Below are 13479 nucleotides of genomic sequence, written 5' to 3'. Positions count from 1 at the left end.
TAGTCTCGGCTTCATAGTACCGGTTGCACCTGGTCCTTTTTTTTCTAGTAGTGTATATATCTAGAAAAGATAAAACAACATATACTTAGAAACGGATTTTTTTCTAGTAGTGTATGTATCTAGAAAAGATAAAATAACATATAATTAGAAACTGACGGAGGAGGTTTCTGTTATGTCAATGAATGAAATGAGTCTCTATTTGCTACAAATGAAATATTCTAATGCCTATATTGAAGCACAGTCGTATTTGTAGTCCTAGTTAATCCAAATTAATTTTATAGTTTGTTTGATTAAATAAATGGTATAATTTTTTATATCAGAGATCCAGCCTCAAGTATGGAGCTAATATATATATAGTTCCCTGCACGATTTTTTTTCTAGTAAAAAAATGCAAAAGCCTCCCATGAAGTGCACATGGCTGGTTTTGGCAACTGGCAAGGTTAGGTAGCTTGGTATAGGCTGGAGGCAAGGGTTATTTGCCTAGCTAGAGAAGTTAGGAACATGAGGCTTGCACTGACAAACAGCGCTCAGGACTGAGGGGCATCTTCTCCTCCAGCCTCGCTTTGATGACGCTAGGGGATTCATAATATGGTAGTTTTCGAGAGTTCTGGTGAGGGGAAAGCAGGCTCTTGAGGATTTATATATATGGGCCTCTGATATTTTACTGTTTTCTGTAAAAAGGGTTTAAGATTGCAGTCAATTTATTTATACCAACTGCGTACTTTTCCAAACTTTTAATTTGGTCGTATTTGATGGTCCAATTCAAGAGGTGTGCATGATATGGAACCATAGAGGATTAGAGGTGGATGGGCACCAAACCGTGCTCCACTCGTCCCATTTTTTCCCGTGCATGCCGGCAAGGCGTTGACCCACACAAGACCCGGCAGACCTAATGTGTTGTGTTCCATCACGAGAAAAATGGAGCACATTACCGGCTTGTAGAAAACGTGGTCAAAGTCATCCACTCCCAACCTTGCCTGCCAATCTATAAGTGGAGCAAGAGGCTGGCAGCAGATCGTGGCCTTGCATTTGTCCATCGTGTTAGCAAGCACCATCTCCCCTCTTGAACCCCTACTAGAAACCTCATCCATGTCGCCGAGCATTTGGCAAGTTTGGACGAGGTCCTTGGTGGTTTGTATCATTTTCCTGGGGCTTGTGATGATCTGCAGTGGCGACAGCAGCGACCGCCTAGGCTACGCGGGACTGGAACCTGATAGGCCTAGTTGCCCACCATCACTACAGTGCTCTCCTGGCAAAAGCCATCCCTATTGTAAGTGTCCACCACCCCTAGCTAATTTTTTTTTCTTTCCCCATTATTTTTTTATCAGGACCCATTTACACTAAGAGTATGATAACACGATACAAAGACTTGGGACCTCCCATTCTAAAGTACAAGCTTGTAATTCCCTGGCAAGCTACGAAGAAAGAGTGAATACAACGGTTCGTACAGATGTGCTCATTATCACTTATAGAGCGATCTAGATATTAGAAAAATGATCTTTTGTAGCAAATACAGGTGATGTCTTCGTCAGGGACGTTGGGCCTTGAGAGAGAAGTGGCCACAATGGAAACATCGGGGATTGTTAGGCTGTGACTGCCAGAGCTTCGTAGCAGCTTCCAGGCTCAATTCAGAAAAAGCCTGCCAAATAGTTTTTTTCGAGAAAAGTGATTCTATGGTGATTCTGTAGAGTGATTTTCTAAAATCAACAAAGAAGCTGGGAGCTAAAAAAGTAGTTTCTCCTGATTCAATTCTTACACTGATCTATTTTTTATAAAGTTAATCTTAGAGAATTATAGAGATCACTTTCAGCTAGTGAATCATTTGTCTTATAGAATCATTTCTTTTAGAGATCAGCTCCCATAGAGAATCAGAATGAGTTGGAGCTCCACCAAACTAACCCTTATTCTTGCACTCTGGTAATACAGCTGGCGTTTTCTCAAGAATTTGTGATTTTAAGCTATAGATATAGCTAGAGTAAATTTCAACAGACTCGAGAGATTGGCGCCATACCTGACAACGTTAAATCTGAGGATAATTATGAATGAATGCGATAGATACGGGCAATTTGCATTAGCTAACTTTTGGGGAGGAACAATTAAAATTCTGAATTAGGTAATCGATTATTGGTAGAGGCTACGATGATTACATGCTCCAATTACATGCTAACTTCATTAAACCAGATTGTCTCCGTGTCGAAGAAAACAGACATATTAATTGAGTCCTGTAGGAGTAACTTATAGCACACATTAAGAAACATATAGAGCTTTATTGATAAATTATAATAATGTCTGTTCTGTGTTACACCTAGAAAAAAATCATATCAACTCCTAACATGCATAGAAAAATGAAATTTTATACAGTTTATTATGCAAAAATAAATTAATCTGTTGCCTTCCTGTTGTGCCATCTTCTCATTTATGCAGCTAGTCGGTCTGGAACTGATAGTCATAAGCCTATGTGTACACCATCAGTACGGTGCGTAGTCAATCGCCACCGTGAGTGCCCACCGCCCCTGATTTTTTTTCTTTCCCCAATCTTTTTTTTAATTATAAGTGCCCATTTACACTAAGACTACGACAACACGATACAAAGATTTGAGACCTCCCGTTCTAAAGTCCAAGCTTGTAACTCCCTAGCTAGCTACAAAGAAAGAGTTAATACAATGGCTCGTACGTACAGATGTGCCCTTTATGACGTAGCGCGGTACCCATACATTACAACAGGTAATACAAATTTTATCTAGACTTATATAACACCACCAACTTTATATTCTTTCACTCCGTGTATAGGTTGTATCGTGACGGCGCTAGCATTGATTGTCCAGGTTCCGATTAGATTCCGATTGATTTGTCCATGTTCCGAACCTCCGATTAGGATTCTAATTAATTTATCTGGATCTGGATTCCGATTAGAATTCCGATTGACGGATCAAGAAATCATTACTTACTTTACTAAAAAATAGTAGAGATATAACGATCTAGATATATATTAGAAAATAGATCTTTTGTAGAAAAAACACCGGTAATGTCTCGGTCAGGGACGTTAGGCCTCGAGAGAGAAGTGGCCACCACAAAAACATCGGGAATTCTTATTCTTGCACTCTAATAGTACAGTCGGCATTTCTCTCGAGAATTTGTGATTTTAAGCTAGATATAGAGTAGAACCTGTTTTGTTAATTGAGACTTATTATAAGCCTATAAGTCTCTCACATGGAGAGGTTTATAATAAGCTTAAATAGATGTTTGGTTGTAAATAGGTGTTTGGTGTATGGGTTTATAATAAACCTGTGTAGTAGCAAAAGACTTTTACGCCCCTCGTTAATATCCTTAAAGGGGCTGAATTGATAGGATTGTGGAGGGTTAGGGGTTGGAAAGTACTTTTTTCTGGTGGGACCCACGGGAGATAAGCCTCGTAACCCCTTAAAGGGGCTTATGGGCTTATGGAGAGGCTTATAATAAGCCTCACCTTTAAGTCTAGGTGTTTGGATGGATGTGGCTTATTTGGAGCTTATTGGATGGGGTTTATTATAAGTCTCAGATAACCAAACACCCCTTAAGTTTCAACAGATTCGAGAAACACCCCCTAAATTTCAACGAACTCGAGAAACACCCCTTAAGTTTCAACGCACTCGAGAGATTGGCACCATACCTAACAACGTTAAATCTGAGGATAATTATGGACGAATGCAATAGACGCGGATAATTTGCATTAGCTAACTTTTCGGGGAGGAACAATTAAAATTCTAAATTTTAGGTAATCAATTACTGCAGAGGCCACGATGATTACATGTTCCAATTATATGCTAACTTTATTAAGCCAGATTGTCTCCGTGTACAAGCAAACATACATATTGAGTTTTGTAGGAGTAACTTATAGCACACATTAAGAAAAAAGAAAACCCACTTTAGTACGTGTTAGTGAAACCAACAAGTGCTAAATGAACCCCTAGCTACGCAGCGGCTCCTTTAGCACCGGCTGGTCTTTTCAAGAAGGCTTTTTAAGTACCGATCGTTTTACATGGTACTAAAGACCGAGTCTAAAAGTCTCGGTTGCTGGTTTCAACCGGTACTAACGAGCGTTTCCAACCGGTACTACAGGCTCTTTTTCTGATAGTGGCACATTAAGAAACATATAGAGCTTTATTGATAAACTATAACCATGTTTGTTTGTTCTGTAACACCTAGAAAGCAAAAAATCATATCAACTCCTAACATGCATAGAAAAATGAAATGTTATACAGTTTATCATGCAAAATAATTAATCCGTTGCCTTCCTGTTGTGCCATCTACTCATTTATGCAGCTCGTCCGTCTGGAACTGGTCCTCCCAGACCTCACTCTCCGTACTTGAACTACCCAAGGCCATAAATATCCCGGTGGAGAAATCAACAGGTGGTGTGTCAATGCAGCGGCAAGGGACGCCACAGGTGTTTATTGGGACGCCGCTAAGCTTATTAAGTTCCTGCAAGGGATGCCACAGCTTATAGATACTCTCTTTATTCCTTTCAAATTTAGCTCATTATGATTTTTCTAGATATATAGATTTTTCTATGCATCTAAACATACACTATGTTTAAACATACAATATGTTTTGATAAATAGTAAAATTTATGTATGAAATCCACGTAATTTGAAATGGATGGAGTAGTGCAGTCAAAATTAATCAGATGCTGCATGAACATTTTGGACACGAAAACCAACTTTTGAGGCCTTTCAGTAATATTTTAAGATGCCGCAGAATATTTTGGATACGAAAACCAACTTTTGAGACCTTTCAGTAATACTTTAAGTTGTGGAACCGTAAAATAATTGTAAGACAAAGAGTATATTCTACTTTCTAAACTAGCATATCTTAAAGTTGTAAAAATGTAAATCTGGATCAAGATTGACAACCATGCGTTCCATCATCGATCCCTCTGCCCTCTTCTCCTGGCCGTTCAGTGGATGGGACCTGCACTTTCCCATACGAAGATCCAAAGGCAGCATATAGAAGAAATTACGACATCATCAATAAGCAAATCAAAACTTCATCAATAAGAATGCAACCGAGGGCAAAATAAGACAAGCTGTGACCGGCGCCCCAAAGCATTTGTTGAACAATATTTTTCCCATTAATAGGCTACCACAAGCTCTGATCCAGGCAATTAGAGCATGAAGATATCAGAGAGAAGACGGCCCCCACCAAAAGAGCTTTCGCCGAGCTACAACAGATTACAGAGTCACATGCGCCAAAAGTGTCATCTACGTCAAAAACACTGCTTACTTAGTCCACACTATTTAATAACATCAATTCCTCTGCAACAGCTAGGGGTTTAGTATAAAGCTTCCATGATGAAAAAACCATCATTTGCACATGTTGGAAACACAAATGTAATGAACAAAACATGATGGGCCCAGATGCATAATCTGTTCGAGTCACATTTGTTTCAGCTCCCTGCTTCAGCTTTTCAACGGTCATGGCTTGCCTACGGTCAATGAACTTGCACAAAAAGAATCTACAGGCTACAGATGCAATGGCATCTGGTACTAAGTTAAGGTGCCTGATCATGGTTTCTGTTGCATCGTTGGTTGTTCCTGCAATTTGTTTGAGCTCTCTGTTTCAACTTTCTGAGCACCTTGTTCATCTATGGCCATTGGACTTGCATCATTAGGCTACAACAATAATAACCGGAGAAAAACGCTTTGGTTAGGGACTAGAGTACAGGACAATACTTATACAGAGGAAAAGGCAGCTGTGCTTTGGGACTCAAGTACAGATTCTGCACGTACTCTGAGCATGCCCCCTGTAACTTTTGATTTGTTGATAGATTCAATGTTCACACAGACAAAAGCACACTTACCAGTGTTGGTTTTGAGGACCCAACTCCATCAGCCACAGGTCCACTACCTCTTGAATGTTCTGCAGCCACACTATTAACATCCTATATGCCACAAAAAGAAAACAAGAATGTCACTAACAGATAATGATATGTACCTAAGGAAATAAAAGTTAACACACGCATCATATTCTTGCAAAAAAATCCTAATATTGTTTCAACAAAAAGTCCTCTAGTAAAATAGATTGTACAGAATCTTGACAAGCTCACCCAGAAATCACATGGGAATTACTAAAGCACATGGAGAGAAAAAGATATTCCCTCTGTTTGAAATTATAGGGCATATTTCGTTTCATTAGGACAAGGTCTTGAGCAAGAATTACTCTATTAATATTTCATTTGTGATACAAAAGTATACTCATAGGAGTATTCCTGAATACAAATATAATGACATCAAATTTGTGTCACGAAAACTATTTATTCAAGTTAGCTAATTCCAACTGTCCAACATGTAGTAAGAACTACCGTACCTGTACCATGTGCACTAGCATGCTATGCCAACACATCACCCAGCAGAAGTGCTTATATATCCTCCAATTCAAGTACAAATTGCATAACAAAAAATTGAAATTCACGCTCATAGATCATGTAAATTAACACAAGCAAAAAAAATGAAAAATACCAGATCAGTTCCCTCTGTCTCAGCAGGTTCCTTCTTCATTCTTACACCTTGTATGCTGCTTCTCCTATGATAGAAAATGATGCATGGTATAAACACACAATATAACTACCTGATGCGGTTGCTGCTATAATCACATTAATGTTGAAGAAACAAGTAAAAATAATAACCTTCCAGAGTCCTCCAAAGGCTTGGCATCATTCATTTCCACATCAGAATCAGCATCACCTCTTTCATCAGCATTCTCTTTATCTTCATCTTGCTGTACGAAACAAGAACACAGATTAGCCATAATATTATGATGAATCATTTATCTATTGCATGCAGCAGCAGAAAAAGCAGCAGAACCCTCCTTATGTCACATCTCCCACCATAGTGGCAGACAGATGGGATGAAGCTTTCGCTGAATTCTGCATTTGTACACACCATGGAATTGCATCTCTTATTGAGCTGCATTTTTTGAGTTTGGGGTTGCATTATTCAACTTTTGGGTGTTGTGCTTTTTGTGATTGCACTTCATGATAAGTTGGATTTGGTGTTGGCGTATTGTGCTTTTCATGTTTAGGGCTTGTTGTTATTTTCGTATTTTGTTTCTGAGCATTGTCATTTCTCATTTCAAGGTGTTTGTAGTTTCTTCATATGGATGTCTCTTTGCAACCCAGGCTGCAACTTTTAAGGTGGTATAGAGTTCATCAGAACCTACTCTGTGTGTTGCATGTAAGCTTCACAGAACCGGTGAACCCACATCTTTACACGGTTTCTTTCTCATTTGTTCCAGCTTTTGCAGTTCAACTAGTAGTTCAGTCTGATTTTAAATCAGAAAAATACAAAACAAGTGCCAATATTTTTCTAAAAAAGTAACATATCTGTTGGTAATCTACTTGTCAGTTTATTCGGATCCAAGTTTTTCCTATTCCTGGTAAATGTTTGCTTGTATTTATGCCTGTTATTGTTGAATAATAAGATTCAAATAGAGCATCAACAGATAAGTTACATTTTTTAGAAAAAATTTGATACCAGTTTCATATTTTTCTGATTTAAAATGAATTAGATTTGTTTTTTAGATTTAATCAGATTTTTTTAATTTTCAAAAAAATATAAGACCACCTTCGAAACCACTCAAAGGGCAAAATTTGTCCGGTTTCAGCAGTTGGATGACCCCCGATGTCCGGTTTTGTAGTTCAAGGTTGAATATCGGACTATTGTGTTAGTTCGAGGGTGGAAATTGGACAAGTAGCAAGCAGTGTCACTCCCGAAGTAATTGAACATTGAGGTGCCATTTAAGTCACAACTTTCAATGATTATTTCTCATCATCAGTTACTAGGGAGCTGCTCGCCCAGTTATACCAAGAGGCAATCTGAAATTCAGAGTGGTCATGCTCACAGCAACTCTATTAAACGGCTCTTATCTTTGTACCTGACCTATTTTAAAGGATAAAACAACAGAATGCAACTAATTTATTGCTTGTAACAGAATGCTCACCTCAGGTAACTCAGTCTCTGGAGGTCGCTCTTGAAATTGGACACTAGGAGCGTGTCGCAGTTTTGATAGATTATCAAGAAGTTTTGATCTTATATCATCCAATTGATGCCGTGTGTTTTTGTTCTCCATGTTACTTGGAGCAACATGTAGAGTGTAATCTGGACCAAAGTACTCATAGTACTCATTAGCGGGCATCTTGTCAGTGAGCTCATGACCCAGGGCAACTCCTGTCTGCTCAAAAAAATATGAAGGAAAGAAGGATCAATCAAAAAAATGCAGATAACTAATCATATTAAGCAAAGCAATATTAGCCCCCAAGCACTCAACAATAGTTGCATAGTCTTATCCAATTTCATTGATAAGAGCACAATCTACTATATAATTGGGTGAATGAATTGGAACTTGGAAGAGCTAGTCTTCGAAGAAAAAGGGGGGAAAGTATTCAGTTCAGACATAAGTTATTAACATACAACTAAACTTCTACTTTATTACATAGTAAATAGCGAAAATCAAATTCTTATGGAATCTCAGTAGACTCAAAACACTTCATGTGAACTATAGGAAAACGACACTAGTTAGCACTCAGCAAGTAAAAAATTGGGTAACAACATTGCAAAATAACTTCTGTAAAAGAAAGATGCTTCATGCCAATGCAGGCAAAAAAGTTAGCAGAATCTATCATACTTTGTAGATTAGTTCAAAAAAACTAATCTGATATTTCAAATATTGCTCTAAAATATCCTAATAAATCAAAACTAAGTTATAACAGAATTAGGAACACAGGCAGCAGTCAAAAAATGTGTTTTTTACTTTTGCACAAAGGTAGACTGAAGCCAAGGGGCTTTACTGGGTCTACAGAAAAGTTGATGTCAGAGGACAAGGGGAGTACATGGAAACTGAAAAATACTTATAGCTTTTAAAAAGAAAAAATAAATATTAGCAAATTAGTTAGCTACATTGTTAAAAACTGACAGCACACAATACTGAAAATAAGTATAATAACAAACAAATGAAACATATTACAAAATGTGTTTTCCTCCATGAAGGAAACACCCTTGTTACATACCTCATAGCACCAACATCGTGCAACATTTCTTATGGTATACCCGCCACCACCAAGCAGCAATAGCGGGACATTGAAAGACCTCATGAATCTCACGCATTCAGCATGCCCCTTAATAGACAGGTTGAAACAGCCCAACCTGTCACCTGATAAGGAATCGGCACCGCACTGAAGCACGACAGCACCAGGGTTGAAGACCTCCATCACCTTGCCCATTATCGGCTTGAACAATGACTGGTAGCTCTCATCATCAATACCATCATCCAACGGGACATTCAGTGAGTAGTACTTCCCCTTCGAGTGTCCAACGTCACGAATGTCCCCTGTCCCAGGGAAATAATCCCCAAACTTATGGAACGAGACCGTCATCACCCGGTCCGTGGTGTAAAATGCCTCCTCCACGCCATCACCGTGGTGGATATCAATATCCACGTACAGAACGCGCTACAATGCAATTACAGAATACTGGTAATTCCATCCATCCTATTGTTGATTTTTGAGGAAAAAAACAAAAATCCAAGAGGGTTTGGCATACCTGGTGGTACTTGAGGAGCTCGAGGATGGCGAGGACGATGTCATTGACATAGCAGAACCCGGAGGCCTCGCACTTCTTGGCGTGGTGGAGTCCGCCGGCCCAGTTGATGGCGATGTCGTGGCCGTGGTTGAGCTTGACGGCGCCGCCGACGGATCCCCCCGCGTAGGTCTGGCAGAAGCTGTAGAGCCCGTCGAAGACGGGGCAGTCCTCGCCGACGTTGAACCTCTTGAGCGCGCGGATCTGGTCCTGCTGCGTCTCGGGGGTGACGGAGCGGAGGAAGGCGACGTAGTCGTCGGCGTGGAAGCGGCAGAGGTCGCGGTCGCGGGCGGGGTGGGGCCGGAGCACCTGCATCTGGTCGAGGAGGCCGTAGCGGCCGAGCAGCGCGTGGGTCATGCGGATGCGGTGCGGCTTCATCGGGTGGCCCTGCCCGTAGTAGTAGTTGCCCACCTCCGCGTCGTAGAAGTAGCAGACGCGCCGCTTCGAGCCGTCCGCGCCGGTGGTCGGCAGGGAGTTGCCGCCGCCGCCGGCCGACGCGTCCATCCTCCTGCCGGATTCGCGGCGGCGCCCTCTCTCCTGCCGGCGCTTTTGGGCTGGGTTTCGACGGGGCGCTCGGCGCTCGGCGGCGGCGTTTGAGTTGGGGGCTCGGGGACGGTAGGACCGACGGGGGTCCGTCCGGGTGGGGTGAGAATTTGGGGAGGTGTAGCCGTTTATCTTGCCCGCAACGACGAGTGCTACCGTTTCTTTCGTAGATGTGCTTTAAGATCCGCGCCTTTTGACCTTTAGCTGGATTCTACTGTTCTACTACTCCTTTGTGTATGACTAGGGTTACCGAATACCGAGTTCGATCTTAACAAAGAAATGTTTTATAGGGTAGTAAATAGTAAAATGATTTTTTAATTTGTATCCTAATAATATTCTAGGTAGTAAATGGGAGAAGATGAAAGTCGTGACCGAATAATAGGTGTTACTTGTCGTCTAGCTCCAACCATCATGCTCGCTTGCTACAGTAGGTGCGTTTGGTTCAACTGTGAGCTATGAAAAAACTGTTGTCAGATGTCTGCTGTGAAAAAACTGTTGTGAGATACCTGCTGTGAAAAAGCTGAAAGTCGTTTGGGTCAAACTGCTGCGAGTTGTCGACTATAAAAAAGTTATATATCTTTATGCAAATTGACAGTATACAATATTTTTTTTAATAACCAATTTTTTTCCTTTAAATATTTATTTATATATATATATGAAAATATTTGGAGTTAACTTTTTGTATTCTTTTTTATTTTTATTTTCCTATATATGAAAATCTTTATTTTCTTATATATAAAAAAGAATTGAAGAGGTATATATGTGATCAATAGTAGGTGTGTAGTTTTTACAAATTCGGAAAAGTTGCAAAAGCAGGGTTCAATCTGCTTCAAAGCAGCTATAGAAAAGCTGAATTCCTTTGATTTAGCTTCTGATTTTTGAAAACAGAAGCAGGTTTAGAAAGCTGAACTAAATACACCCTTTATGTCTCGGCCCTTCCTCACCTCTTAGGTGCATCCAGTGTGAGGATAAATCGAACCGTGCATCAAGAAAACCAAACAGAATACATAGTGGCAGCTTGTTTGTGTGTCAAAACAGAGCCGCATTATGCAGAAACGTCGAACCAAGATGAATAAAAAAACGGTGTGCACAGCAAAAACAATTACGATCCAGGAGCGGGGTCACGGAGAGCGCACGACCTGACATGTGGATAGAGATGTGCGGTTGTCTGTTGAGTGGTAGGCCCCATCAACGGATGCGCACACTGTGAACGGCAAATGCTGTGACAGCTTACAGATTTTAAAGAGCAAAATCGCTGAGACACTGGAGGTGAAACGAACCGGATTCCCGTATCGAGGAATCCGACTCCCTATATCGTCGTGATAGTCCCTGGATCAAGCGCTATCACATACAGAACTCATTTCAGGCATAATATCACAGTCATACCCATTAAGAGGTCAATCACGGGTTTAGTTATTACATAAATCCAGCGGATCTGTAGTACGGAATTTATTACAAGCCTTTCGGCTAAATCGAACAAGCAGGAAACGCATAGCGGTAGCTAGGTCTTCGGCCGTCCTCCGTCTCCGGGTTCCACCTCCACAGGCGACTTGAGCGTAGCTCGGGCCTCAGTCGTACCATCCGTCGTCGTTGGGGTCGAATTCTGGGTCGGATCCTGCATCGTACCAGGCTATCCCCAAGGAATGGGATAGGTTCACGTCACCATCCGTATGCAAGCTTTATGTGGTCTATACTACGGATATAGCAGAATTCAAGGGTAAAGCTGGGGGTTTCCCTATGCATGCAATATAATACATATAAGAATACACATCTCCTTTCATTCCTGACTCGGGCCCTTCCGGCATTCCGGACTCCCGGTCACACACCTTCCAACACCACCAAGTCGATGCGAGGACTCCCTCTCCTCGCATCTCAACTGCCCCCTGGCAGGACAATATTCTAGAGGGAGGTAGAAATCATGAGTAACACTAACTAATAAGAGCAACAGAGGAGTAGGGGTGTCCATAACCGAGGACACGGCTATACGTATAGTTTTCACCCTGCAGGGGTTGTACACCTGGTCCCACTCGAATCGACACTAGCCGGAGATCAGCCGACTAGTATATGAAACACCGGTCTACGAAACGGAAATAGGAGCCACGGCACCATCCGGCTTTCCCGGGTCTTGGGCGCATCCTCCGCGAGAGGTCGCCCCGGGACTGTGAAGCCTCCCATGCGTCTCGGGGAACGTGAGGTCAGCACCTCCTTCCCCTGCACCGATACTCGATCCTCCTACCGGCTTGGTACCGCGCTTGCTAAGTCCGGACCGGGCCCACCCTCATAATGAGTAAGTGGTGTGCACGCTTACAAAGTCCCACAAGTCATGGTTACTCTCACCCGGTCCTTATCTGCCGGAGCGGGCATCTTCGTCACACGCGTATCCACCACGGTGGTCCGCAACTGCACCCTTAACGGGTGCCCCAATCACCTCAACACGTAAACAGGACTGTACCCGCCACAGGTACTCCGTAGGGTGTGCCAAGATACACACCCCAAGCCCTCGATCCACGATCGAGTTAGGTTGCCCACTCCCGGCTAACCCTATTCACCATCACCAACTCCTGAAGAGAACCACTTCACGCACGCCAAGACTAACCAACCATATCCCACACATACACTTTCAAGGGTTTACAAGGCATATCATATAATAAACAATTCAAGATGGGTTGACAAGGAGTATGGATCGTAAAGGGGCCATGCAGGTTTATTTCGATATATATGTATATACACATACAGCAATAGCATTTCTACGAGCAAATGCCTAATAGGAGTTCAATTCGTAGATGGGCGTGAACCTGGCGTCTCCTCGAAGTCCTCCTGAGTCTCCGGGTAGTCCTGGTCGTCGGTCAGCTCCTCGCGGACGGGTCCTATTCGTAAATACGAGTAAGAGTAGGGTCCAAAGTGCAAAAGTGCACAAAAGGTTGCAAATAAGATCCAAATCATCACAAAACTTACTCTAACAGGTGGCTCATGATTTTAGAAGAATTATGAAACTGGTTTCATAATTTTCGGAGGTCCGGATAATTTATTATGAATTTTCTAAGGAAAAACCTATTTCTGAAATTAATAAAAGGGTTTTAGAAAAGAAAAGCCTGAACAGGGACACGTGGCAGCACCTGGATGTGCCACGTGGCATGCTGACATCAGCATGACGTCAGCATGACATCAGCAGAGGGGTCCTGGATGATGACGTCAGCAGTGGGCCCTGCTGACGTCAGCGTTGACCGGTCAACGGTCAACGGGGGGGCTGTGGTCAGCGGGCCCCACCGGTCAGCCTCAGCACGAGGCTGACAGGTGGGCCCCTCGGGTCAGACCGGAAAAGAAA

General features: G+C 42.0%; 1 protein-coding gene across 3 annotated transcripts; it reads right to left on the bottom strand.

The window, feature by feature from the left end:
- Positions 1 to 4324: 4324 nt before the first annotated feature.
- LOC112888596 (histone deacetylase 1) lies at positions 4325 to 10265 on the bottom strand. Of its 3 annotated transcripts, XM_025954847.1 has the most exons (8): positions 9576 to 10265; positions 9044 to 9484; positions 7978 to 8208; positions 6665 to 6756; positions 6498 to 6561; positions 5840 to 5920; positions 4893 to 4950; positions 4325 to 4461 (listed from the first exon to the last, which is right to left on the bottom strand). In XM_025954847.1, exons 1-8 carry the CDS (start codon positions 10113 to 10115, stop codon positions 4454 to 4456), a joined length of 1515 nt encoding a protein of 504 aa, XP_025810632.1. In that variant the 5' UTR covers positions 10116 to 10265; the 3' UTR covers positions 4325 to 4453. The 3 variants fall into 3 exon arrangements, with proteins under 3 accessions (XP_025810632.1, XP_025810631.1, XP_025810630.1); XM_025954846.1 differs by lacking the exon at positions 4325 to 4461 and having other exon boundaries at positions 4755 to 4950; XM_025954845.1 differs by lacking the exons at positions 4325 to 4461; positions 4893 to 4950 and adding an exon at positions 5160 to 5651 and having other exon boundaries at positions 9576 to 10264.
- Positions 10266 to 13479: the final 3214 nt, after the last annotated feature.

The sequence above is a fragment of the Panicum hallii genome, chromosome 4, assembly GCF_002211085.1.
Source record: "Panicum hallii strain FIL2 chromosome 4, PHallii_v3.1, whole genome shotgun sequence".
In the NCBI taxonomy this organism is placed as follows: Eukaryota; Viridiplantae; Streptophyta; class Magnoliopsida; order Poales; family Poaceae; genus Panicum; species Panicum hallii.
The sequence above is the reverse complement of the archived record's forward strand: the minus strand, read 5'-3'. Positions and strand labels throughout refer to the sequence as shown.

Bases quoted from the DNA above. Each gene is read 5' to 3' on its own strand.
- LOC112888596 (XM_025954845.1), bottom strand. From the start codon at position 10,115: ATGGACGCGTCGGCCGGCGGCGGCGGCAACTCCCTGCCGACCACCGGC. The intron at 9,485-9,575 runs GTATGCCAAACC...ATTGCATTGTAG, and splicing joins AGCTCCTCAAGTACCACCAG to CGCGTTCTGTACGTGGATAT. The intron at 6,757-7,977 runs GTGAGCATTCTG...TGTTTCGTACAG, and splicing joins CAGAGACTGAGTTACCTGAG to CAAGATGAAGATAAAGAGAA.